This window comes from Bubalus bubalis, chromosome 8 (genome assembly GCF_019923935.1).
Source record: "Bubalus bubalis isolate 160015118507 breed Murrah chromosome 8, NDDB_SH_1, whole genome shotgun sequence".
In the NCBI taxonomy this organism is placed as follows: domain Eukaryota; kingdom Metazoa; phylum Chordata; class Mammalia; order Artiodactyla; family Bovidae; genus Bubalus; species Bubalus bubalis.
Window position 1 is genome coordinate 104426060 of NC_059164.1, and position 26056 is coordinate 104452115.

General features: G+C 41.8%; 2 protein-coding genes across 8 annotated transcripts in view; both read left to right on the plus strand.

Annotated features, from left to right (window-relative positions):
- WEE2 (WEE2 oocyte meiosis inhibiting kinase) overlaps positions 1-13340 on the plus strand; it is a 36954-nt gene extending 23614 nt beyond the window's left edge. For 4 of the 6 annotated variants that reach the window (XM_025291680.3, XM_044946972.2, XM_044946973.2 and 1 more), the window contains one exon: positions 2505-3602. In XM_025291680.3, the coding sequence (XP_025147465.3) occupies positions 2505-2546 (42 nt within the window). In that variant the 3' untranslated portion in view covers positions 2547-3602. Of the gene's footprint in view, positions 1-2504; positions 3603-6388; positions 8386-9064; positions 9132-10209; positions 10289-12184; positions 12246-13277 lie in introns of those variants that run through there. The other 2 variants (XR_006552986.2, XR_006552987.2) reach the window with 2 other exon arrangements.
- Positions 8315-25961, plus strand: SSBP1 (single stranded DNA binding protein 1). Of its 2 annotated transcripts, XM_006048137.4 has the most exons (8): positions 8315-8385; positions 9065-9131; positions 12185-12245; positions 13278-13418; positions 13643-13730; positions 15363-15451; positions 18751-18824; positions 25705-25961. In XM_006048137.4, exons 2-7 carry the CDS (start codon positions 9108-9110, stop codon positions 18792-18794), a joined length of 447 nt encoding a protein of 148 aa, XP_006048199.1. In that variant the 5' UTR covers positions 8315-8385; positions 9065-9107; the 3' UTR covers positions 18795-18824; positions 25705-25961. The 2 variants fall into 2 exon arrangements, with proteins under 2 accessions (XP_006048199.1, XP_025147467.1); XM_025291682.3 differs by lacking the exons at positions 8315-8385; positions 25705-25961 and adding an exon at positions 8570-8633 and having other exon boundaries at positions 18751-18900.
- Positions 25962-26056: the final 95 nt, after the last annotated feature.

Genomic DNA, 26056 nt, shown 5'->3' on the forward strand with positions numbered 1-26056 from the left:
CAAGGAGCAAGTGTCTTAATTTCATGGCTGTAGTCACCATCTGCACTGATTTTGGAGCCCCCCAAAATAAAGTCTGCCACTGTTTCCACTGTTTCTCCATCTATTTGCCATGAAGTGATGGGACTGGATGCCACGATCTTACTTTTCTGAATGTTGAGCTTTAAGCCAACTTTTTCACTCTCCTCTTTCGCTTTCATCAAGAAGCTCTTTAGTTCTTCTTTGCTTTCTGCCATAAGTGTGGTGTCATCTGCATATCTGAGGTTATTGATATTTCTCCCGGCAATCTTGATTCTAGCTTGTGCTTCATCCAGTCTAGCATTTGGCATGATGTACTCTGCATATAAGTTAAATAAGCAGGGTGACAATATACAGCCTTGACATACTCCTTTTCCTATTTGGAACCAGTCTGTTGTTCCATGTCCAATTATAACTGTTGCTTCTGGACCTGCATATAGGTTTCTCAAGAGGCAGGTCAGGTGGTCTGGTATTCTCATCTCTTTCAGAATTTTCCACAGTTTATTGTGATCCACATAGTCAAAGGCTTTGGCATAGTCAATAAAGCAGAAGTAGATATTTTTCTGAAACTCTCTTGCTCTTTTGATAATCCATGGATGTTGGCAATTTAATCTCTGGTTCCTCTGCCTTTTCTAAATCCAGCTTGAACATCTGGAAGTTCACAGTTCACATACTATTGAAGCTGGCTTGGAGAATTTTGAGCATTACTTCACTAGCATGTGATATGATTGCAGTTGTGTGGTAATTTGAGCATTCTTTGGCATTGCCTTTCTTTGGGATTGGAATGAAAACTGACCTTTTCCAGTCCTCTGGCCACTGCTGAGTTTTCCAAATTTGCTGGCAGATTGAGTGCAGCACTTTCACAGCATCATCTTTCAGGATTTGAAATAGCTACACTGGAATTCCATCACCTCCACTGGTTTTGTTTGTACTGATGTTTCCTAAGGCCTACTTGAGTTCACATTCCAGGATGTCTGGCTCTAGGTGAGTGATCAGACCATCGTGATTATCTGGGTCATGAACATCTTTTTTGTATAGTTCTTCTGTGTATTCTTGCCACCTTTTCTTAATATTTTCTGCTTCTGTTAGGTCCATACCATTTCTGTCCTTTATTGTGCCCACCTTTGCATGAAAATTTCCCTTGGTATCTCTAATTTTCTTGAAGAAATCTCTAGTCTTTCCCATTCTATTGTTTTCCTCTATTTTTTTGCATTGATTGCTGAGGAAGGCTTTCTTATCTCTCCTTGCTATTCTTGGGAACTCTGCATTCAAATGGCTATATCTTTCCTTTTCTCCTTTGCCTTTAGCTTCTATTCTTTTCATAGCTATTTATAAGGCTTCCTCAGACAGCCATTTTGCCTTTTTTGCATTTCTTTTTCTGGGGATGGTCTTGATCCCTGTCTCTTGCACAATGTCACAAACCTCCATCCATAGGTCTTCAGGCACTGTCAGATCTAATCTGTCTATAAGATCTAATCCCTGCAATCTATTTGTCACTTCCACTGTCTAAAATATACTTAAGTCCAATTTCTTTTGGATACATAGTCCATCTTAGAATGACTAGCTTTAAAGTCCTCCCAGATAATTTCTTGGCAATGAGTTATGGAAACTCTAATGAAGACTTTAGTGAAGTAATCCTTCCTTGTAAGCAACTTCCTAATACTCCTTCCTGATATATATATTTTTTGCTCTATTTCTGCTAACAATAAAATACAAATATATATGCTGTCACAGGACTATAAGTATTCCTTAAGGTGTGGTGTGTATATCTGTGAAGCCAGACATGGACGTACAGGTGTGTGTCATCAGTCCTTCCCAGTAGTGAGCACCCATCGTGGAGATGAGGCAGACGCCTTCTTGAAATTGTCTAGACCAGGGGCTGGCACACTCTTCTGTAAGACCAAGGTAGTGTTTTATCCTTTGTGGGCCATATGGTCTTAGCTGCAATGACTCAACTCTGCTGGAGTGATGTGAAAGTGATCAGAGACCATACAAAAATGAATGTGAATGGCTGAATTCTGGTAAGACTTTATTTACAAAAACAGGTGGCAGGCCAAATTTGACCCATGGGCCATCCTTTGCTGACCCCTGTAGAATCATCTCCTTATTTCTCTTTAATTTTAAAGACCATTTATGCCTCAATCAGTAGAATTCTGGAGAAGTACCTCTCCAGTACTCTTGCCTGGAAAATCCCTTGGACAGAGGAGCCTGGTAGGCTGCAGTCCATGGGGTGAAGAGTCGGACACAACTGAAGCGACTTAGCAGCAGCAGCAGTAGAATTCAGCAAGGCAAACTTGCAATGTGTTGAGGCACTTGTGTGCTAGCCCTTTCTAAAGATAATTACAGGAGTTAATTTTCTATTCTGTGTATCATTCATGCTTGTTTCTATAAATACTGAAATAAAAAGAAAAATCTATGCTGGTTTTGATCATAAATATCATCTCTAATTTAGGACCGAGAAATGTACACTTTTCCTTTTTCATTGTCAGGGAACTGAAAGAAGCCCAGCAGGCCCAGTCCCCCAAGGATAGCCACAGTGTCCCCGGGGTCTCTGATACCCCCACCGGGTCAAGGAGTGCCAAACGTCTGGTAGGAGGAAAGAGTGCCAAGTCTTCAAGCTTCACCTCGGGGCAGAATTCCCCATAAGAACGTCTCTCCCATCAACTTACTCTTTATCCCCAAAATAGATACTGGCTGTGTCGACCTTTCTTGTGTAAAGGGAGGAACTAACAGACTTGAGAGGCTGAAGGTTTCAAGAGCCACTCTAATTTAGCATTTTCAGCCAAGATCCTACAGCCACCAAGGCTTCCAAGCAGCACTGGTGGCAGGTACTACCATTAGCAGCTGTTTTTCTTCTCTTGTTACATCCCTAACACCACCTGTCAACAGCTCAGTGACTCCTCAGATTTGCTGATGGTCAACGGGAAAGCATGGGCCTCTGAACTGAAAGCAGCCGCCCCCCACTCCCCTGCAGCCCCTGCAGCCTGTGGACTACGAGGCTTCCTACCTACCTGCCTACCAACCAAGGATCCCAGGGACTCTCCTGGCACACAGAAAGAAAGTCAATTTTGTTTAGAGTTGAGGTAGCATTTTTATAAGGAAGTATGCCTGGATTTCAACAACACTTCCCAGGGTAGGTGATTTTATTCCTCAAAAAATTCTCAGTCGCTTTGAGAGAGTGGTTTCCCTACTGTATTCTCTGAATGGAGACAATCCCTTTCTCTGATACTGTTTTTACAAAGTAAATGACTTCACTATGTGAGGTAGGTAGAAATAAGACTCTATGTGACTTGAATCTCTGAACTGGCTATTAACTTATGGAACAAAAACACTGGCTAGAGGGTTTGAGGGAAATCTGATGTGGTTTGTTGTCCCCCAATCTGTTTGCTTTGACTCTCTTGTAACTGTTATAATGGATTTTGATTTTTCTGAGTGGTACTAATTTCTCCTGGGTTTTATGAAAAGTTGGCTTTGATTCCTGTGATTTTATCTATTTTATCCAAATCCTTTACTCTGTATATATATTCAAAGGAAATAGAACGTTTGTAAATAAAGTTTTTTTTTTTTAAATCTTGTCCAAAGCCAAATATGAATAAAGCACTCTTCTTTGTAAATATGTAACTAACAAAGAATGAGAAATGCATGTTGGAAACCACAGTAGGTAGGAGAGAGAATTTAGAAGGCTAGGGCTAACAGCCCTTGGCTTTAAGGCTCAGTTTCACAGCCTTCACAGCTAATAATGGCCAGGCTATGACACAAAATCATGTTGGTCACAAAAGCATTTGAGACCAACTAGTTGTGTCTTTTAATGATGTTACTCCTGTTGTGGCTTGTAGGCTTTTTGGCTACCTTATTTTCTTCTTTCCCTTAATTTTTAAAAGCAAATTAAGTTTTAAAAATTGAATAAACCAGTGAACAAATCATCACATCATTCTTATGTTTTGGAGTAGCATTTTCTTCCCTGCAATTAAATGAGGTATAGTGCTCTGTACTGCCCATTGACATTTTAAAAAATTAGTCTTTATTCAAAATTTTTTTCTGTATACACTTGTGTATTTTATTTTTATTTATTTTTAAAATATATTGGAATATAGTTGATATTTAGGTTTTCACACTGAATTTATGTCTTGCCTCGCTGACAATAGCCATGTCCCGTGCAGTATAGTGCAAGGTCAACCACACTTTGTGATTTATAAACAAGTATATTATTGAGTAAGCAATGTATTGGACTTCCCAGGTGGTGCAGTGGTAAAGCATCCACCTGCCAATGCAGGAGACACAGGAGACCATTGTTTGATTCCTGGGTTGGGAAGATGCCCTGGAGGAGGAAATGGCAACCCACTCCAGTATTCTTGCCTGGAAAATTCCATGGACAGAGGAGTCTGCTGAGCTGCAGTCAGAAGGGTTGCAAAGAGTTGGACATGACCGAGCAACTGAGCACAAGCAACATATAGCCCCAAGTTCTGTGGCTACACCTGTCTTCTTCAAGTGAAATGAAAGTGGCTCAGTCATGTCCACTCTTTGCGATCCCATGGACTATACGGTCCATGGAATTCTCCAGGCCAGAATACTGGAGTGGGTAGACTTTGCTTTCTCCAGGGGATCTTCCCAACCAGGGGTCGAACCCAGGTCTCCCGCATTGTAGGCGGGTTCTTCACCAGCTGAGCCACCAGGGAAGACACTGACAACTATTACTAGGGCCTGTGATCCCTTCTCTACAGTGTTCTTCAGAGCCTCTTCTAGCACCTGAATGGATCTGATGCCAGACTGTTGGTTTCCTTCCCTCCCTCTCTCTGCTGCGCTCCACGGTAGCAGGAAGTCACCAGAAGAGCAAGAAGCTGCATAGACACTGCACGTGACATGGACTGGGTCTTCTCTGGGCTCTGGGCTTAATCTCTTCCATTTCAGTTGGAAGTTGACCCCTGGCCTCAGTGAGAAGTTCCATCCTGAGGCATGAAGTTCTGTTCCTTAAATATGAACACTGACAATCAGGTGCCAATAGATCATCTTGAGTTTAAGAAACCTTATAAAGAAATACTACTGGGCTTTCCTGAGGCTTCCCTGGTGGCTCAGTCAGTAAAGAATACACATGCAATGCAGGAGACTGCCTGCAATACAGGAGTCCAGAGTTTGATCCCTGGGTTGGGAAGTTCCTCTGGAGAATAAAATGGCAACCTACTCCAGTATTCTTGCCTGGAAAACCCCATGGACAGGGGAGGCTTGCAGGCAGCAGCCCATAGGGTTGCAAAGAATTGACACAACTGAGTGACTAAGCCACCAATGTATCTACCAATTCATAGAAGCTGTTGATCTAAAAGCTGTAGAAAGATCAACACTGAAAGATAAATGTCAATATTTTGGTCTGAACAATTAGGTTTAAAAAATCTCTGTATGAACCATTATGTCAATCTTGAATTGCATAAAAATTGTTAGGTTGATATTTTGAAATTCAACAAAAAGTAGCCATGATTAACTATAGAGTATTGCTAAAGTAGATTTGAATCACTGTAAAATAGATGCTAGTAATCAGGTTAGGTGATAGTGCTGTAATTTTTTTCCAACAGTTATTATGAGGCTTCAGGAAAAACTGATTTAAGAGCAAAGTGAAAACTTTGATTAAAATATATAAAAAGTGTGCTTGTACAGCATTGGAATTGTCCAAAGCTTCCTATCTGTGAGAAAGCATTGCCAACCATGGTTTCTACCAGTTGATACCTACAGCTGAGACTTTTAATTTAGGGGGAAAAAAAAGGCAAGGCCAAAGATAGCTCTGTGGCCTTGGGCATACACTGTAGACTTGTCTCTTTCTCAGCTAGCTTTGCAAAGGATGAAAGCCCTGAATTATTCCACTAAGACCAGCGGTAATGGTAGCTGACTAAAGGCACAATGCTTTCACCACTTCTCAGTATTGGGAAGGTCTTTCCTTTCTGGGTCCACGGATGAACTACGGGAAAAGCTTACGATTATGTTAAAGAGTGAGTGGAGTTATCTGCACATCATGAAGAGGTTTCAGGAATTCCTCACCAAAATGTAAACTGTAGATTTCTTGCAAAAGCAGTATGTTTAATAAATTTTTTTCAGCTACTCCTCCAGATTATTATTTTTTTAGATTTTCTTATTTCAGGCCTATTTGAGTATCCTTCTGTGTTCTATTTATTTGTTCTCACCTGTGGTCTATTCTTGTTTAAAGCACAACTGCTGACTGGATATTCACAAGAAGGTCCCTGTTCTCTAAGAGCTCACAGTCAATGCAGAAGAGGAGGCACCTTCATGGGCATTTAAAATTTAATACAAGATAAGACTTAGGGTGTAAAGAAAGTGAAATGGCAGAACAAAGGAAGGATGATTTGCATAAAGAATTTTGAAATTACAGGAAAGAACTCTTCTGATGATGAAGACAGAACAAAGCAACACTGAAGTATCTGCCATGTTGGGAAGGAGGATCTATTTGATAACAGAAGATGTTTTAACTCCATTCTGTCATGATATCATACATCTTAATATAATTTTCTTTGTCAAAGAAGACAGCACTTGCCACTTTCTCCAGCCAACAAAGAAGAATGTGAATTGATAATTCCCGTCTGAGAGAGAATTCAGATTAGCCCAGATTCCCCACTAAGATATTTCATAAAGTTTTGCGTGTGACTTTCAATTTGCACGGTGCTTTCTGCTTTTTAAAATAAACTTTTCCACATTCTTTTCTCCAAAGTGTTTGTGAACAGAAGGAAAGAGGGAGTGATTTGAGGCCTAATAAAGAACTTTTAAGGCCAAGTGATTGGATGTGGATGAGCAGATGTGGGTGATCAGGAAGAAGTTTCAAAGGTGATTTCAAGTTCAGGTCTGGCAGAATCTTGGCACCATTAAAACACACAAGGCACTTAGAAGAGGGAAATTGGCTTTGAAGGAAATCTGGTTTTTCACTTGACTCAACAGCTCAAGTGAAAGTAGGATTTTAAAATAGGAAGTCATCAGAGGGTGAGTTACAGTAGTAAATGGGGGCATGTAGGATGATTAATGTCTGAGCAAGGCCTGAAGGCAATTAACATGGTATGTTTCCAGGACAAAACATGTTGAAGGTGGAAGTAAAATAGGTAAGCATCATGAAATATACCAACTAGGAAGTCATACTATTAAGACTGGGTTAAGGTATGTGTTGGAAACCACATGAAATAGTTGATATTTTTTCCTTTTAGGGCAAAAATGGGCCGTTGAAGAGTTTTAAGTAGGGTTCTGAGGAGATTTGCTGATTAGGATGACGTGGCTGTACCTTTTCTAGAAGTTGGACAGTGTCAGGACCAGATGATGGAGAGCCCTGGGCAGGTGCCCCCCAGCCTGTATTCTGCAATCTGTCTTCCTTCTTTCCCCTTTGTCAACAAGGCCAGGATTAGCGGGCGCAAGACAAAATTTAAGGGATGGCTAGGAAACCCAGCATTCAAGACTAATGCTTCATTTTAAAATTATTAAAAGTAATGAAATCCACAATGACTTCTAAATAAAGGCAAAATCGGTAAGCTTAAGTTAATTAAGAATGCCACTTCCTCGAGAAAAATGATCAGAGATGGAAATTCTTGCAGTTGAAAATAAGGGAAGCAAAGGCTTTTGAAAATATTATCAGTTGTTATACTTCCAATCAAGGTAGGAAGGTAAAATTATAATTTTGTTTTTGGTATTAAAAAATAAGTGTTGTGAGTTTTAATACACCTAATTTTTAAATATTCAATATTTCTTCAAGTACTTTAATGTTCTGGGAAAAAAATGTTCAAATGCATAACTTGTACATAGGCGTGCACGTTTTTCCTGGTGCCTTAGGAATCTACTTGGCTCATATACTGTATTTAATACAAGTTATATTTTATTCACGGATTTGTTCCTTAATTCTGACTTTAAAATATTGCACTAATATTTATTTTGATACTCCCCCCCCCCTTTTTTTGTGACCCTTAAATTTTGCACTTTCGGCTCTTTCCCCATTCCTTTTTCTGTTTTGTTTTTATTTGTTACTGTTTTTTTCTTCTTGTTTTTGGAGGCTTGATCCTTTCTAGTTTTTCCAGAGGCACAGCTATCCTTTGTTTCGCTCACGTTGCCGAGTCCTGGGCGGACCTCGGAAACTCTTCAAATACAGTAATTTCATTTCATTACAAAGTTAAAATCAGGTTAGCGCGCCAATAGGCAGTGTTGATATATTGCTCCCGCCGGAAGGAGGCTCCCGGAGCTACCGCGTTAAGGGGGCGTGTTTCCCGCAGCGCCGGCTGGCTGCATTTTCACGATGCACGCAGAGGACTTTCCGGTTCTTCCTTCTCGCGAGCCTTGAGTCCCGGCAGCACCCGGAAGCGATTCCCTGCCTGGAGGCTGTGCGGACCAGAGTCTCAGGTGAGGGCGGGAGAAAGGGCGGAAGGCCGCAGTCTTGCGTTAGGTGTGTGTACGGCTGTGCGCGGGCCGGGAGGAGTTACTTTGTCGGCGTGTAGACCTCCTCTTCTCGCGCGGAGGACTCTGTGGTTTCGTCTCACCTCCCAGGCCCTATACATTGTTGGTTGGGAGCGTCAGGTTTGAGCAAGGGCGCCCGCACATTTCAGCAGTGAGACGGCGAAGCCCAGGGATCGCCTTGTTCGTTGCAAACGGTATTAGAGGCAGTAATTTTTGCGGCAGCACGTTCCAGATTGAAGCGCCATGATAACATTTTAGTATTTGCTGAGGCTCTTTGTCTTAGGAGCTGTTTTAGAAGTATTGGGTGTAACAGTGAAGAAACGAAGCAGAAATCCCTGCCAGAAGGGAACTTGCGTTTTAACTGAATTTGGGAAAACAGTGCAATAGAAATGGGGGTAGAATCAGAATTTTTGTATGGGTTAAAAGAAGAAGTTAAGGGGGACTAAAAAAAACCGGAAAGGTGCGAGAGATTTTGGGGAGTGGGAGAGGATCCTTGTCTAATGTGCAGGGGCGTGATATGTTACGGTCTCAAGGTTGGTTGCGTAAAAGCCCTGGATGCCGTTAGGAATTTAGGACTTAAGTGAAATCGTGTTCTTGCTATAGGATATAATCTCTTTTTCTTTAGGAAAAGACTAAAGATTAGATTGGAAGAAGAGAGAGTAGAAGCCATGTTTCGAAGACCTGTAGTACAGGTAATCACTTCTCCATGTTATTGTTGAGATGTGTTATCATAAACATGGCGATCACATTTCTTTAGGGTTTTGCCTGCAGAGGCAGAAGCCCTTTGAGCCCACCTGTCTTATGTGTACTTAGTTGATATGAGGGTTGGGGACAGATTTTGGTGGTAGATGCAAGCTCAGCCGTGTCTGACTCTTTGCGACCCATAGACTGTAGCCCACCAGGCTTCTCTGCCCATGGGATTCTCCAGGCAAGAATACTGGAGTGGGTGGCCATTTCCTGCTCCAGGGGATCTTCCTGACCCGGAGATCGAACCCGCATCTCTGGCATCTTCTGCATTGGCATGCAGATTCTTTACCACTTGAATAAATAGTGTTCACTAAAGCAAAAACAAACAAACAACGTTTCTAGTTTACTCACATATATGATGAGAGTAACTTTTTAAAACGTGTTACTTGTGTGTACAGCAGTTAGCATTTAAAGTCCTTATTGATCTAAAGTCTATGAGGATTGTTTCAGCTTTTTTTTTTTTAAATCACGTGGTTTGTTTTCTGACCACCTGCTGCTTTTGTTGTCAGTCTGCCTCCCCCACCGCAGGCCATCTCCCTGCTGAGGAGAGCAGGTCAAGTCTCAGCAACTCTACAGATGAACTGTGTTCAAAACTCCTCATTTCACCCAGTCAGGCTCCTCACCTAATCTCTTCAGTCAGCCTAGCCAGCCTTGAGTCAGCCTAGACCCGCTTCTCCTCACTTACCTCATTTGGGCACCGAGTTGTATAGATTCTCCTTTATAACACCTCTCATAACTCCCATCTTGTTAAGGAAGAATCATTTCCTCAGTGGAGCCTGTTCAGGTCTCCTCCACTCTGCTGCAGAATTGGCTCTATATCCTTGGATCCCTGTTTTAACTTATACATACTTTTAAAATATATACCTTTTAATGTGTTGAAACGTGGAAAAGTTTCTCGTGTCTTAATACACAATTCTACAGTATTAAGGTAAATTTAATACCATATATAAAAGGGTTAAAAGTTTAGTTTTAAAAAATTATCCCAGTTAAATAATTCATTCCCTATTTTTGCTTCTCTGGTAGGTCTTGATTTTTGTGTGCCCCCAGTGGGACAGATTATTATTCCATAAAACATGTGAGCTCTGGCTCATCTGAGCATCAGGTTAGTACATTTCTAGAATCATGACATAGGTACCAGTTAGCAGGTTGGTTCTTTAGTATGTGGTAACTCATACTTTGGCCACCTCATGCGAAGAGTTGACTCATTGGAAAAGACTCTGATGCTGGGAGGGATTGGGGGCAGGAGGAGAAGGGGACGACAGAGGATGAGATGGTTGGATGGCATCACTGACTCGATGGACGTGAATCTGAGTGAACTCTGGGAGTTGGTGATGGACAGGGAGGCCTGGCGTGCTGCAATTCATGGGGTTGCAAAGAGTCGGACACGACTGAGCGACTGAACTGAACTGAACTCATATTTTAATTTTTCTACCCACCTTCTGCCCCCAAGCGTAGTGCTGGGATTTCACAGCCAAAAGTACCCTGGAATGGGTATTTTTTCCACTGGTAGATACCTACTGTATGTTAACAGTGCCACTTCTGGACACATGTTTCTCTGATATAATGGTTAGCTCTCTGAATCCAGTAATGTTCTCAGTAATGTGTACTCAAATCTTGGCAGTAGCCCTTGAAAAGAGGCAGCAAAGGGCAGTGGGAAAGCCAGCAGCCTTGGGGTTGGGGGCCCTGAGTTCCATATGTGACTTGCCACTTCTTTCTTGTAGGATTTTGGGCAAGTTACTCACTCTGTCTCTGAACTTCATTTTTGTCATCTATAAAGTGGTAATTTTACATAGTTTATAGGTTTATTCTGAGGATTAATTGATAAGAGACAAAGCACTTACCTAGTATTCACTAATGATGGACTACTATGGACTATAGCTTGCCAAGCTCCTCTGTCTATAGAATTTTCCAGACAAGATACAGAGTGGGTTGCCATTTCCTTCTCCAGGGGGTCTTCTCGACCCAGGAATCGAACCTTCATCTCTTGCATTTGGCAGGCAGTCTTTACCACTGCGCTATCTGGGAAGCCCTTTCAGTAATGATGGCTTTGGTTATCACTGAGTGCTACCGTTACATGGCAGCGACTGTCTTTCTCTGATAGACTGATTTGAACAGTCCTATTTTTGTACTTAATCAAAGAACCATGTAACCATGTTTGTTTATCTTAGATTTTTCCCTTGGAGCTGTCAGAAGCACTGATTTTTCCAACATGTGTTGTTTACCGTTTTGTGTGCAAGCACAGAAGCACTATGCTGCTGCTGCTAAGTCGCTTCAGTCATGTCCGACTCCGTGTGACCCCATAGATGGCAGCCCACCAGGCTCCCCCGTCCCTGGGATTCTCCAGGCAAGAACACTGGAGTGGGTTGCCATTTCCTTCTCCAATGCATGAAAGTGAAAAGTGAAAGTGAAGTCACTCAGTTGTGTCCGACTCTTAGCGACCCCATGGACTGCAGCCTACCAGGCTCCTCCGTCCATGGAATTTTCCAGGCAAGAGTACTGGAGTGGGGTGCCATTGCCTTCTCCGGAAGCACCAGAGAGGCCTGGAAATGAACTCTTGTGGACTCCCCCGAGCCTTCTTTGTGCCTGTGGGCTTCTGCAGGAGGCTGCCCCTAAGTGTTTGTGTGGTCCTCCTGGCTCTGGGGTTTCCCCAGTGGTTCAGTGGTAAAGAATCTCCCTGCAATGCCCGAGATACAGGAGATGTGGGTTGGAAAGATCCCCTGGAGGAGGGCATGGAAACCCACTCTAGTATTCTTGCCTAGGGAATCCCATGGACAGGGGAGCCTGGCGGGCTATAGTCCATAGGTTTGCATAGAGTTGGACGTGACTGAAGCCACTGAGCATGCATATGTGCCTGGCACTGTGATGGGTGCACCTCTCTTGTGTGGGTGTGTGCCTTAGGGGCTGCTGACTGGGTGGTGACCAGGTGTGAACGGGTCTTCTGTTTACACTTGCCTTTGCCCCTGTACTAAAGCTGTTTTACTCATTTGTTCCACTTTAGGTACTTCGTCAGTTTGTAAGACATGAGTCTGAAGTAGCTAGCAGTTTGGTTCTCGAAAGATGTAAGTAGTAGCTGATTTCCAGTTTTTACAGCAATGTGCTCATGTTCTCAGATATGTTGCAGAAGAGGTGCATCCATCGGGTTATACTCTGTTAACCGTCATGCTTTTGGTTCATATCTGCCTCTCTGTCCTTGGCCTTCCTATCAGGCTGCAGGGGCCTTCTGTAAACCTGGTTCTTCTTCCCTTATCATACACTTTTTACACACTCTTATTGTCACTTTCCTGCCAAAGAAATTCCTTTGGTCCTTTTTGGTTACCTAAGACATCCAAGGCTGTGTGCTAGTTGGCTGAAGCCGTGAACATTTGTGAAAAGTGGTTGTTTCACAGAAATAGTCCCTGTATTTATAAAGATTTTCAGATCTCAATTTTGTTCTTTTAACCATACAAACAGTTTAAAAAAGTTTTTAAAAGGTATTTAAAAGATGAATTGATGCTTTCGAACTGTGGTGTTGGAGAAGACTCTTGAGAGTCCCTTGGACTGTAAGGAGATCAAACCAGTCCATCCTAAAGAAAATCAGTCCTGAATATTCATTGGAAGGACTGATGCTGAAGCTGAAACTCCAATACTTTTGCCACCTGATGTGAAGAACTGACTCATTGGAAAAGACCCTGGTCCTGGGAAAGATTGGTGGCAGGAGGCAAAGGGGATGACAGAGGATGAGATGGTTGAATGGCATCACTGACTTGATGGACTTGAGTTTGAGCAAGCTTTGTGAGTTGGTGATAGACAGGGAAGCCTGGTGTGCTGCAGTCATGGGGTCGCAAAGAGTTGGACACGACTGAGTGACTGAACTGAAAAGAAGAATTTAGATAAAGAGCTTGTTTTGTGGGGTTCAATGGATAGTTTCTCCTTTCTTGTCAGTCCTGTTTTTTCCCTCTGAGCCTCTTTTTATTTGCTCCTCACACTTGTTTTCTAACCTTCTAGTGCTTGGGTTTTGCTTAATGCTGAGATTGAAGTTGAAGTAGTGATTGTAGCTGTTCCTCTTCTGGACATTTCTGTCAGTCTTATGTTATCTACAAATTGCTTTTCAGCTCTGAATCGCGTGCAGTTGCTTGGTCGAGTAGGTCAGGACCCTGTCATGAGACAGGTAGAAGGAAAAAACCCAGTCACAATATTTTCCCTAGCAACAAATGAGATGTGGCGATCAGGGGAAAACGAAACCTACCAAATGGGTGAGTATAAAAGACTGGGGTTTTAGTTTTATCCAAAGTAAATAGACATTATTTAGTGTGAACTGTCTAATTAGATACTTGAAGAATGCTTTCGGAAAGGATCTTCCCTAACTCTGTCCTGTCTCTTAGAGCCACGGCGTAGCTTAGCTGGACATGATGTCCTTTTGCAGTTGTCTTCTGCATTTGTAACCACGTTCCCGTTCCTTGTGATTCTTGTCACTTAGGTGATGTCAGTCAGAAGACAACATGGCATAGAATTTCAGTGTTCCGACCGGGCCTCAGAGATGTGGCGTATCAGTATGTGAAAAAGGGGTAAGTTGAAGAAGGAGGGAGCTTACAGGTTGAATGGTTTAAAAAACAAACAAACTAGGAGTGTGTTTTCATGGAGTCTGTAGCTCTTCTATTTATAAAGTACCACTCATTACTTTGGGTTAGCCCAAGAAGTATTTATTCAGTGCTTAATACTGTATGCGTAGTGTCATATGTGACTAGTTTAAAGGTTTTAACATGGTGGGCTGCAGTCTATGGGGTCGCACAGAGTCGGACACGACTGAAGTGACTTAGCAGCAGCAGCCTTTTAAGAACTTAGGACAGTAGGATGTGAACTTGAACAGCACTGATGAGGCGAGAGAGAAGGCAGAGGGTGCCGTGTGCCTGTCACGGGCGCAGCAGTGCTCGTAGGGGTTCCCAGGCCGCCATGGCCAGCGACCCTGATGCTGACTGTCTTGCCCTTGGCACCCACATGGTGGCTTGACACAGGGTCTAGGAGGTCGGGAGCCTGATGCAGTGAGGTATTCCGGTGATAATTCAGGGCAGTTAATTCATATTTGATAATTTTATATGAACTTAGCAATTCCGTTTTGAAATGTTTGGATTATATATAAGAAGTGTCTTTTCCAAACCCTCAGAAGGACTAAAGGTTGTGTTTAACAGCAGCTGTAGTCATAGTTTAGAAATGTATTATAGAAATAAAACATTTCATGAAACATAAGTTTAGCAATAATTAAAATTTCTGTTTTTTTCAATAATTGCATACCTTTTCTTCAGATGAACTTCCATTGTCGTGTTTGTATAGTTGTAAATATATATACACACACGTAAAACACACAGAGGACGTTTCAAGGAAAAGGCATCGATTTCACCTGCCGGTTGGTGAATCTGTGGCCGTTCCCTTTGGCACGCAGTCGTCTTACTAGTCTGCTCTCTGTATTGTGCAGTAGCAGTGCTGTTACATTCTGAAATTGGTGCCACTGTGGCCATTTCTACCCTTTAAAGCTGGCATTACATTTGTCTTCTAGTTCAGCCTTCTAGAGAGTGCAGAATAGTCTTAGTAATTAACTCTGGGTGAAATAATACTAAGCTGAAAACTTGTATTTTGATTTTTAATAATCTAAAGTCATTTGAGAGTAAGTTCATGAACCTCACTATAGAAAGGAACTGAAAAATAAGTGAAAAAAAAGATCAACAAATCTGTTAGATAATTCAGGGTCAAAGGGGATAGAAAAATCACATGTTGGAAATCAATCATAGAGATTTAAAGGATGCTCTTCATTTTCAGGGTCTTAAGGTTGCTTTTTTTTTTTACTTAAAATTTGGAACTTTTTTTTTAAACTTCATAAGGGTCACAGGCAGCTAAAGGACGAAAACATCCTTTTTTCCAGTGTGGCAAGGCAAGTCCACGTGTACTTTATGATTCGGTTCTCTTGTTCTTTGCCTGTGCCTCGTGGTGTGCAGGATCTCAGTTCCTGGATCAGGCAGTGAAGGACCGGAGTCCTAACCATCAGGAAACTGTTTTAGCACTCTTAATTCTGAATTTTGAGAAGTGGTATGTGTGATTATCTATTTCATCCTTGAAGACTTTACTCATTGCTCTTCTCTGACCTGACTCTTTTGTAAAGCATATTGAAATCTCCAGACTAAAACTGGTAAATTTTATTTTATCAGGTCTCGAATTTATGTGGAAGGGAAAGTAGACTATGGTGAATATACGGATAAAAATAATGTCAGACGACAAGCAACAACAATTATAGCTGGTAAGGCTCTTCTGATAATCGCTATTCTTTTTTTTTTTTTCTTTGAATGCTTGGCTATGTTGCAGCCTTACCTGAGGCTATTAGTACTGATGCTTATGAGATTGTAAGGCACCTCACCAGGAGAATCCCGAGTGGTGTTTGTGGGCCTGCTCTAAGTTTCTATATATCTCTTCTTTCAGAAGGTGATCTCTGTACTCACAGTTTTAGTTCACAAGTAACTTTAGAATTATCCATTGCACTGTTGACGCCTCTTTGAGGGACATGGCCTAAATGGAAAAGCAGGTACCAAGAAGAGTTACACTAATATTGGCATCAGACATTTGTACAGCTTCATTCAGAGCCTGTTTGGTACTTAACATGATGATTTTGTTTTAAACTCCTGTTGTTCTCATTAAACAAAATACAAAACAACATGGAAACATGGATGCACAGAGCTTAAAGGAGGTTAAGAAGATATCCTCTAGAGGAAAGTGTTCAAGCTTTTCTGAAAATTTTGCAAGAATTTTGAAACCAATATATACCCCTTTGAACATGTTTAAGTTGACATTAAGAGTTTTTTCAATATAAAATTATGTTGCTTTTAAAGGTATTAAGGGATCTAAATACCATAACAATTTGGTATCCATCATCATTAAAAAGGTACAAGCTCTTCAACATTTGGAAAGTTTGATTCCCTTTTCTCTGAACTTGTTTTTCAATCCCATTTTCTCCTTAGAAGTGTATCTTAATATATCTAATATAATATATTGTATAGTCAAAAATATTTTATTATTTTATTTTGTTAAATGTAACAAAAGTACATACATAAATAGAAATTTGAAAATATTTTAAAAAACTTTGTGATAGTGAGGGTCTGAACGTTGGGTTTCTCCTTGAATAGGTTATCATTACAGTTGTTTTTAGAACATAATTGACCAAAACAACTGTAATATGGAAGTACAAAAGCTGTAACATTTTATTGAAAATGTGTCTTAATGAGATAGATGATGCATTTTTTTGTCTTTTGGATTAATTGCTAAAATAAAAGTTATTAAACATTCATTCTGTTTTCTTTTTTATGGATATAAAACTTGAGAAACTTTATTTTCTTAAGTAGATGAGAATGAAAGAGCTATTTATGAGCTTCTGAGATATGCCAAAATTAGATATTTAAAAGTTAACTTTTTATTATGGAAAATGTCAAATATACACAAAAGGAGAGAGGAGTGAAAAACAAAAGCTCCCGTCATGCAGCTTCAACAGTTATCAGCAGATGGCAGACATTATTTAATCTATGCCCTGGCCTACTTTCTCCCACCTGGATCGTTCTGAGTGAATCTGAGACACTGTATCATCCATAAATATTTCAGAAGGTGTCTCGGAAATGTATGGATTCCTCTTCATAGTGCTATTATCAGAGCTAGTGTTAAGAACTCATTATTAAATTTATCTTTTACTAGATGTCATAGTATTGAAATGTTTTTGATTGCTCCATGAACAGCAATCTATACATTATATTACATGGTTTACATATATCTTAAGTCTTATTTAAAAAAAAAAGAATTTAGATTTGGGAGGCTAAATAAAAGTCTAACAACTTAGGTCTCCTAACTGACAGATTTTCCTTTTTCTCTTTGCACTTGTTCCAGAGTTCATGTCTTAACTACTATGCCTTATTGATAAATTGTAATTTGTTATAAATAATAAGCATATATTTTCTTACTACTTTCTTGAAAGTATATTGACCTTGAGAACCAATATAGGTATCTTCCTCCCCTCATTACTAAACCTAAGAGAAGGTTCTTTCTGACCAGTTTGCTTTCATATTTCTTGAGTGTCTTGAGTAAATCACTTCCTGCTTGCCCTGTTCTTCCTTGGCTCATTCTTGCAGAGGTCTCTAACTGTTCAAAAATTTTTTTTCAGACCTGTGTATGGTATAAAGCTATGCCTGTGATTTCAGCAGTGGAAAATCAAGCTTTCTAATAAAATAGTTGACATATTTATGAAGCATTTAATACTTTCATCTTCCACTGTAAACCTATTGTGTGGGCAAATTTCAAATTTAAATTGTGTAAAGTTTTATAAACCAGGTCAAAGAGAAACATTTCAAATTATCTGCCATTTTCTTCTTGTCACTGTTATTCACCAGCATGGATGATTAAGCAATTAACATAGGTTTATGGCTAATAGTAAAATGAATAGGTCTTTAATGCCCTTAGGATGGAAGGGAATAGAGTATAATTTGGCTCATCTGTTTTATAGGCTCTATTTTTTTTTCCTCCTAGAAATCAGTGTAACTTAAAAGTAACCACCAGCAGGTGGCAGTCTCGTCTTTTTACATAGTGATGTCACCTTGGATAATCTCTTCTGAAATAACCATTCTGTACCAAAATACTCTAGTTTTATAAGACTGTAGTCATGAACAAATACTCAGTTATTGCATAGTAACCATTTTTTGGATAATTCTAAAGTTTTAAGAATGTCAGTGTTTCAGGATTATGTAGAAGGTACTGCTTTTCCTTTGCTTGTTCTAAACTAATTGTTTCTGGACAACCTTTTAGGAGCAGTGTCTGATGTTTTTGAATAAAAATGCTCCCTCTGAAATATTGACTACTAGAAAATTTCCCAGAAATAAATGTGTAAAACTCATTTTGTTTTGAAATTTAAAAGTAGTGTGTGTTCTGTATGAGTGTTCAGACTTAAAAAACACAAATAGATCTTTCTGTCCTGATGGGGCCATATTGAACCCCGTCCTTCCCCCTTCCCTCCAGCATGTGGTATGTGATACCACGATCCTCTTCTGTGTTAGGATGTGCTCCTTGGTTTACTGGCATCTGTCTGAGTGTTGCAAACATCAAAGTGTGTGACTAGCTCTTTTGTAGAAAGTTACTACTGAGAAGACCTTTGCTACCTTCAGGGAAGACAAGAAGTATCCCACCTTTTCTCACAAGGTCTGAATTATTGATAACCGTCAAAGCCCAGCTTTTACCTCCATTATGCCTATCATATATACCTGTTAAGAACATCAGTTAGTTCACTTGCTCAGTCATATGAGACTCTGCAGCCCCATGAATTGCAGCACACTGGGCTTTCCCATCCATCACCGATTCTGGAGCTTGCTCAAATGCATGTCTATCGAGTCAGTGATGCCATCCAACCATCTCATCCTCTGTCGTCCCCTTCTCAGCAGGAACCTAGTATTTTGAGAATTTGTCTAAAGTCTCTTTGGTGACTAGCACTAAAATATGTATCTGGTAGAAGAGAATGATTAAGTGAGAAAGAGTTCTGAAAATAACATTTCTGCTTTGGCTTCTTTACAGATAATATTATATTTCTGAGTGACCAGATGAAAGAGAAGCCGTAGACTGGACGATTCTTCTCTGGCCGGTGTTTGGTACAGTCTCATTTCCAAATCATGCTAGTGTTTATAGTTTCTAAGGACAAGAATTAAAATACTCTTCATTGTAAAATGAGTGGTAACATTTTCCTGACTGTCACTCCCCTTCCCCTTTTTGTGTCATGAACTCTGGTCACTCCTGCCTGTTAATGGTATTCACTGATTGTTTATTCTTTAAGAGATGGTTTCTGTGTACAAAATTGTGAACTTTTAGGGTCATCCATGTTATGGCAAAGGGATGAATGTCCTTTGGGAAGGCCCCCCCGCCCCCCCACTTTTTTGTGCACATTTCTATTATAGCATTGAGTCAACCACCACAGTGTTTTTGAGTATTGCTGTATGTCAGACATTTATCCCATGGTTGTAGATACTGATTTCCTTATCTGGTTTATAGACCAGAAGCCAAGGGCTGTATCTTCTTTGTGTACTTGCATGTTTAACCAGTGTTTTGCACAGAGTAGGCAATAAATGTTGACACGTGAATGATCCCAATAGGATAATGAGCTTTAGCCCAAAGTGAAGGGGTTTGCTGAGCAGCGGTTAGTATCTAACCTAAATAGCTTCAAGACTAAGCTACCTCAGTCCCGTCTTTTGTTTTTGGACAGTTTCGCTAGTAGCATTTATGAAACAGTTTACCAATGGTGAAGACCTAAAGTGCAACTGAAGATGAAATTGTCCATCTCCAGGAGGTGATCCAGGGGCTCTGGTTTCACTATTTTCTGTCTTTCTAAGCCCCTATGCTCTGTCCTTTTCATCTCATGTGGAGTTCTCTGTTTAGGGAGCCCCCTAAGCACCCTCTGGCACTGCATCTGTAGGTTAGCGCCCCAGGTATGCGTCCCTTTAATTTTTCTACATGGTCTTCTGCTGTACATACTGTGTACACTTGGGTACACACAGTCACTTTCATTATAAGATTCTGAAAATCACAGAGCACTAAGCATTTACTAGTAATGATTATATAAAACTCAGTGATTTAAATGCGTCTTGTCCTTTCTGAAGTTGGCATCAGTCCCTGCCAGGTGTGCATGCTCATTTGCTGCTGTGTACAGAGGCTGGCTGCTGCTGGGCAGGTTGTCGGGTCACACAGTAGAAGTCCCTGTTCTCAGGCTCCAGCTCCGCCTCTAGCCCAGCCTGGTTATTTGTGTCCCAGGCTGTGTGTCCTCTCCCCCTGCCTCTGAGTGTGCTGCTCACTGTAGCTTACATCCTGCTGGACTTAAACAGGAACCGCATTCACACGTTATTTTATGGGCCCTTGGCTGTTCTAAGGTATCTTCTGCACACTTCAGCAGCTTTTTGTACTCATACTACAGTTTGGCTAAGGAAAATTGGAGTTCCTTAGTTTATCCTTTACATGCCAAAATATGGGAGAAAATTACTGTTTGCTCATATCAACCATCTTTAAATTAAAATTTTTTTTTTTTCAGCCACCTTTTTCTTTTCCTTTTTCCTGTAACTGGGACTATTAATCAGCATGTTTCATCTGCCCTCTTGGTTACCACATTAAAACTGTCTGGTGGTGTAGTACTCACTCCTTGACCCCACATTACTTAAAGCAAAATTGTAAAGTAGATAAAATTTGTCTTTGGGGCAACTTTTTATTCTTGTCCTCAGTGAAGCTACTTTTATGCCCCTTAAAAGTTGTGAGAGGTCATGCATATAAGTAATTCCTGTTTAAACTGGGTGCTTTGGGAAAGTGACATGGTGAACAAAACAGCTTACTTGCCAAGTGATTCTGAGTCTGGGTGCAGGGGCCAGAGAGTGTGTCCTCCAGGATCCTGTGAGCTGAGGGGCTCTTCTGCCGACTCCCACTGAAGTTCACTTGAGAGGCTCTAAGGTGGGCAGCGGGGCTTTCAGAATTAGGTGTTCAGGGCAGAGGCCTCAGCGTGCACGTGATGCTACAGACCTGGGGTCCACAACCTGGGGGGCTGCGGGAGCATCAACTCTGCCCTCCCCTGCAGGCAGCCCCAGCTGCTGAGAAACCTCCTGCGGTTCCCAGGCTGGTCTCAGAGGAGACGGAGAATCCAATAGCAGTCACAGACCGTAGGGGTCTTTTTCCTTATTTCATGGTCTTACAATGTCAGGGACTGGACCTGTAGAAGACTGCTCTGTGACTTTGATTTTGGGATTCCATGTTAGTTTGATGATGAGTATGATATGTGGAAGTGTGGGAGAAAAGTGTCAAACAGCATGTGTGGTTTGAAAATATATCCCGTATTTGAAAAAGAAGTAATTGATAATAGATGTATACCTCAAGAAGTCTAGAAGGAGAAAAAACAAAATGTTCTGATGATCTCTGAATGGGAAGATTGTGTATGATTTACTTTACACTTTTGTGTATTCTTTTTTTTTTTTAAGCATTGAGTATGTATTACTTTTATAATAAGAAATAAAGCTGTTTACATTTTGGGGGAAAAAAAAAAACTTTTCCATTATTTCCAAGCCAGGCTTGCTCTCATTCATGTTAAGCTAGTACCACCTCATGCTTAGACACGTCATCTTTTTTTTCTTTTTTTCTTGTATTCTCCTCTTTAAGTATATACAGCCTGGAAGGGTTGACTTTAAAGACTATCACATATGAAATCCACTATTTGCTGTGAGGTGCAGTTCTCAGAGAGTCATCCTTTTCTTAAAAATCGCTGGGTGCTTACTTTTCCAAAGACATCGAGAATCATCAAAGACATTTTTCTGTGGCTATTTTGGGGATTACCTGTCATTGCCAACTGGGTTTCAGCCTAACCTTCGTAGCTTATTTAGGGGAAATTAATGGTAGTTTTTCTCACTGTTCCTAAAAGATAACGTGCAGTTCTTGAGGGCAGGGTTGTCTTTTACTCAGACTGCCCTTTTACCCTTGTCCAGCTCAGCCCGGCACAGTGATGGTTTAGGGCTTTGTAAATGTGTGTTGTTCTGTCAGACTGCACTGGGACGTTGACATGCAAATGAGGGCAGGATCACCTTACTTGATTTCCTGTCAGGGTTTGCATTATATGCCCTGAAGATTGGTGGGAGTAACAGCAAGCAAATCATCATAGAAAACAGCAGATCGTCACAAGGTTTGTGAGTTATAGAGAAATATCTTACAAGGTAACAGCAATCATATTAGTGGCTACACACCAGGCCCTGAGCTAAGTACTTTTTACTACTGACTCATTTAACTATTACACGAAGAAGAAGGTCGTATTATCCCCATTTTATAGGTGAGGAAACTTGAAATTGAGAGATTAAGACACATGTCAAACTGGTGCAGCTTGTAAGAGGAACATCTGGGGTTTGAACTTGGATAGGTGAGGTTTGCATTTTGCTTTCTGCCTATAGCCTTCTACAGGGCTTCCCTGTAGCTCAGCTGTAAAGAATCCACCTGCAATGCAGGAGACCCCGGTTCGATTCCTGGGTCGGGAAGATCCCCTGGAGAAGGGATAGGCTGCCCACTCCAGTATTCTTGGGCTTCCCTGGTGGCTCAGTCGGTAAAGAATCCACCTGCAGTGTGGGAGACCTGGGTTTGATCCCTGGGTTGGGAAGATTCCCTTGGAGGAGGGCATGGCAACCACTCTGGTATTCTTGCCTGGAGAATCCTATGGACAGAGGAGCCTGGTGGGCTACAGTCCATGGGGTCACAAAGAGTTGGAAATGACAGCGACTAGGCACAGCGCAGTGTAGCCGCCTTCCCACTCCTGTTGACCTTGAATAACCAGAACCCCACTGCTGACTTCTGCCTGGAACCCCATGCAGGGTCCATCTGAATCACACCAGGATTCCGTACCTTCTAGGCTTTAGTTGGGGAAGAATTATGAGTGATTGGGAAATACCGCCACCTCTTCAGTATTCTTTCTCATTTTCAGTTTAATGATTCCCACAGGAAAATAAGTCACAGTTAATTTCCCTACCAGGTTATCTTTACATATTCCTCTTCTTTTTTATCAAGCACTGTCTCTTTACTGGTTAAAATAAGTTCAGGTGTCTGCTCCTTTTATTGTTTCCTCCAGTTGTTTCCTTCCTACTGAGTGTTGAGATGGTCCGGAAGATTGTTCAAGAATTTGTCAGGCTCACTTTTTAGAGAGAGAGACTTGGCCGGCACCAGCATTGTTGACGCCCCTTCTCATTCTCTTGACTATTCATCCATTAGCTCTCTGCCATGCTTTGAACCTCAGGGTCCTGCTTGTCCATATTAGTGTACATCTTGACGCTTTCTTGGTTTTCTCCTCTACCTGTCACTTGGAAAAAAGGTGGTCTGTCATAATAGTTCACTGAAGGCTGTGCAGTCACAGAGCCTGTATTTGAATCTCTGCTTTGGTCAGAGCAGCTGAGTGAACTCTGGTGAGTTTCCTAACTTTCCATGCCATGATTTTTGTTGTTTTGTTTTCCTGTGAATAAACCAGGGGTAATAATAGTCCTACTTTTATGGCCCTCCTGTGAAGAACATAGTAAATAATACATGTAACTTATATAGCACACAGTAACTGCATCAAGTGCTCAGTACACACTGGATGTTATTACTGTTGTTACGGTTATTTTAAGTAAGGTGTATTTCTCTTCCAGCCACCACGTCCATCTCACTGAGTCTCATGGGGTCCTAAGAGGGCATTTCCGTTTATTGTCCTTTACCTTTTTGTGGTGGTATTATCAACACCGTGCATTCCTGAGCACATATTCCACTGTGGTCATTCTTTTTTCTTGGCTTTGTTGTTACTCTTCTATGGCTATTTCCCATTAACCTGGGCATCTTTTTAAACTCAGAAGCCACGTGGGCACCTGTCATATGCCATGCATCCATGCAGCCAGGACGTAAGGCTGAATATAACAGGGCTCCTGCATTGAAGGAACTCACGGTGTAGGATGGTGGGGCTTGGGTGGGGAGGATGAAAGCAGGAGGCTGTGTAGTCAAGTATGATACTCTAGTCACAGTAGAAACAGTCCTCCGAGGCACAGAAGAGAATAGTTAGGTCAGAAAGCAGCATGAACAGAGGTCCAAAAACTTAAAAGGTCTATGAAACATTCAAAGAGAAAATACGAAAAGTAGTTTTCTAGTAGGCTGGTAGTTTTCTGGTAGGCTAGACTGCAAAGGGTGTTGAAAGCTTGCAGAGAACTTTGGCAGTAGGAGCCATAGAAGGTTTCACAACAGGGACATCTCATCAGAATTGTCCTTTGAGAACTGTGCAGACAGGGGAAGGGTTGGAGGAAAGCAGAGAGGTCATTAGGAAGCTACTGAATAAGCCTGAGAAGGGTTAGTAGAGTGGGGATGAGAGGTAACTTGATGCATATGGGATTCACGTGGACTCATTCATCTGTGTGCCTACTATGGGCCAGATCCTGTGCTAGGCCCTGAGCTGGGGACGCAGAGAACACGTAACTCCTACCCAGGATCTAGTGGTGACAGAACACGTGTGCTGGTGGTAAGAGAAAAGTCAGTCAGAAGAAGATTTGAAGCTTCTGCTTGGGCAGCTGTGGAGATAGTGATGTTTTTATTTGAGACTAAGGAATGTGGGCGCTGGGGCCTTGAAGATCCCCCTTCATGGATACAGCCTTGTTGTGGCGAAGGGGCCTGCATAACTCACTGAAGCTGTGAGCCATGCTGTGTAGGGCCCTCTAAGATCATAGCAGAGAGCTCTGACAAAGTGTGGTCCACTGGAGGAGGGAATGGCTAGCCATTCCAGTATTTGTGCCTTGAGAACCCCATCAACAATATGAAAAGGCAGAAAATACAACACTGGAAGATGAGGCCCCCAGATTGTCAGGTGTCCACTATGGTATGGGGCGGGGGAGGGCAACAGAGGGTGAGATGGTTGGATGGCATCACTGACTCTGTGGACGTGAGTTTGCTCAGGCTCCAGGAGATAGTGAAGGATGGGGGAACCTCACATGCTGCAGTTCACGGGGTCACAAATAGTTGGGCATGACTTAGCTACTGAGCAACAACAACAAGGAACATGGATGTGGGAGCAGTTTTGAGAAGGCGGAAGATACTGAGTTTAGTTTTGTTTAGTTGTAGACTTTCTAGCTTATATTTGGGAGGGTGAAGATTAATGAGTCTGGTGCTCAGAAGAGATGCTGAGGCAAGAGTGACATTTTTTTCTTCTCTCCAGACACATTGTAAGCAGATTTTTGTGAGGTAACCTTCAAATGTGGCCAGGATTCCAGCTTTCTGATGTGGAAAGCCATATTGTGGGAAAGATTTCCAGTTGTCCACTTGTTTTTACGATATGGGGTTGGTTTTAATCAGGAATGGTATGATGACAGACAGAGGCAGCTGTCTGTGAGGGGAGTTCCTTACTTGCAGTTCCCGAGTGGAGGACATGGGCCACACCATGCACACATGGGGAGGCAGCGGGAGCAAGGGGGAAGCATGGGTGAGACAGGATAGGGGAGCCAAACAAGATTAGGGTTAATCAGCTCGAGTACATTTCAGTAGGCAGTGGGTAATGGGTGGTCCCTAGGTGTCGGGTACCTGGCCATGGGGGAATTTCAGGCAGAGGAATAGTGTCCTGGTGAGGGCTGTGAGCTCAGGAGGCTGATGAGGGCTGTGAACTCAGGGCTGCTTGATGTGCATATCAAAGGCATGCTTGTGGGCAACTCCTCTACTATTTCTAGGAATCAGCTACCATTTGGGGATGGGGTGGGGGCGGTGGCTGCCATGATCTGCCAGGCCCCAAGATGTCAAAACATCATAAAATACAGAAAATAAGACGCATTGTTTAAAAGAAGAAGCATGCATTTGCTGCCCAGTATCTGTTATTCCTTCTACATTTATGGAACCCATACTTTTTGGGGGTGACGGTGTAAACAGAAAAGTACTGCATTCCTCTTCTCCTTTGCAGTTAAGAATTGCTTGGGGCTGGGGGCTGGGGGGCGCGTGTAAACAGAAGTCATTTGTTGGCATTTCCAGGGAAGTTCCTTCAGTGACCTAAGTCTGCCGGGAGGGTCATCCTGTGTGCTTCTCTTCACCGTCATCTGACTTTCTTGCCTAAAATGTGGCTGTGGTGGCTGAATCTCCAGTAGCCATCTTGAAGCGTGAGATGGTCTTCAGGCTGTGGAAGAAAGAGGAAGCTGGGATCCGTGATGACCATGGAGCTACCACACCAGTCCTGGACAGTCTACTTCTGGACTTCTTTTGGCAACACAAATAAATCTACCTTGTAGCCACTTGTTTGTGCTTTGCAGTTAAATCTAATTAACGAATTCACACATTTTTAACCTTTTATCGCCATACAGGTGATCAGCTCATTACTCTCACCTTT

Bases quoted from the DNA above. Each gene is read 5' to 3' on its own strand.
- SSBP1 (XM_006048137.4), top strand. From the start codon at position 9,108: ATGTTTCGAAGACCTGTAGTACAG. The intron at 9,132-12,184 runs GTAATCACTTCT...GTTCCACTTTAG, and splicing joins TTCGAAGACCTGTAGTACAG to GTACTTCGTCAGTTTGTAAG. The intron at 15,452-18,750 runs GTAAGGCTCTTC...GCTTCTTTACAG, and splicing joins AGCAACAACAATTATAGCTG to ATAATATTATATTTCTGAGT.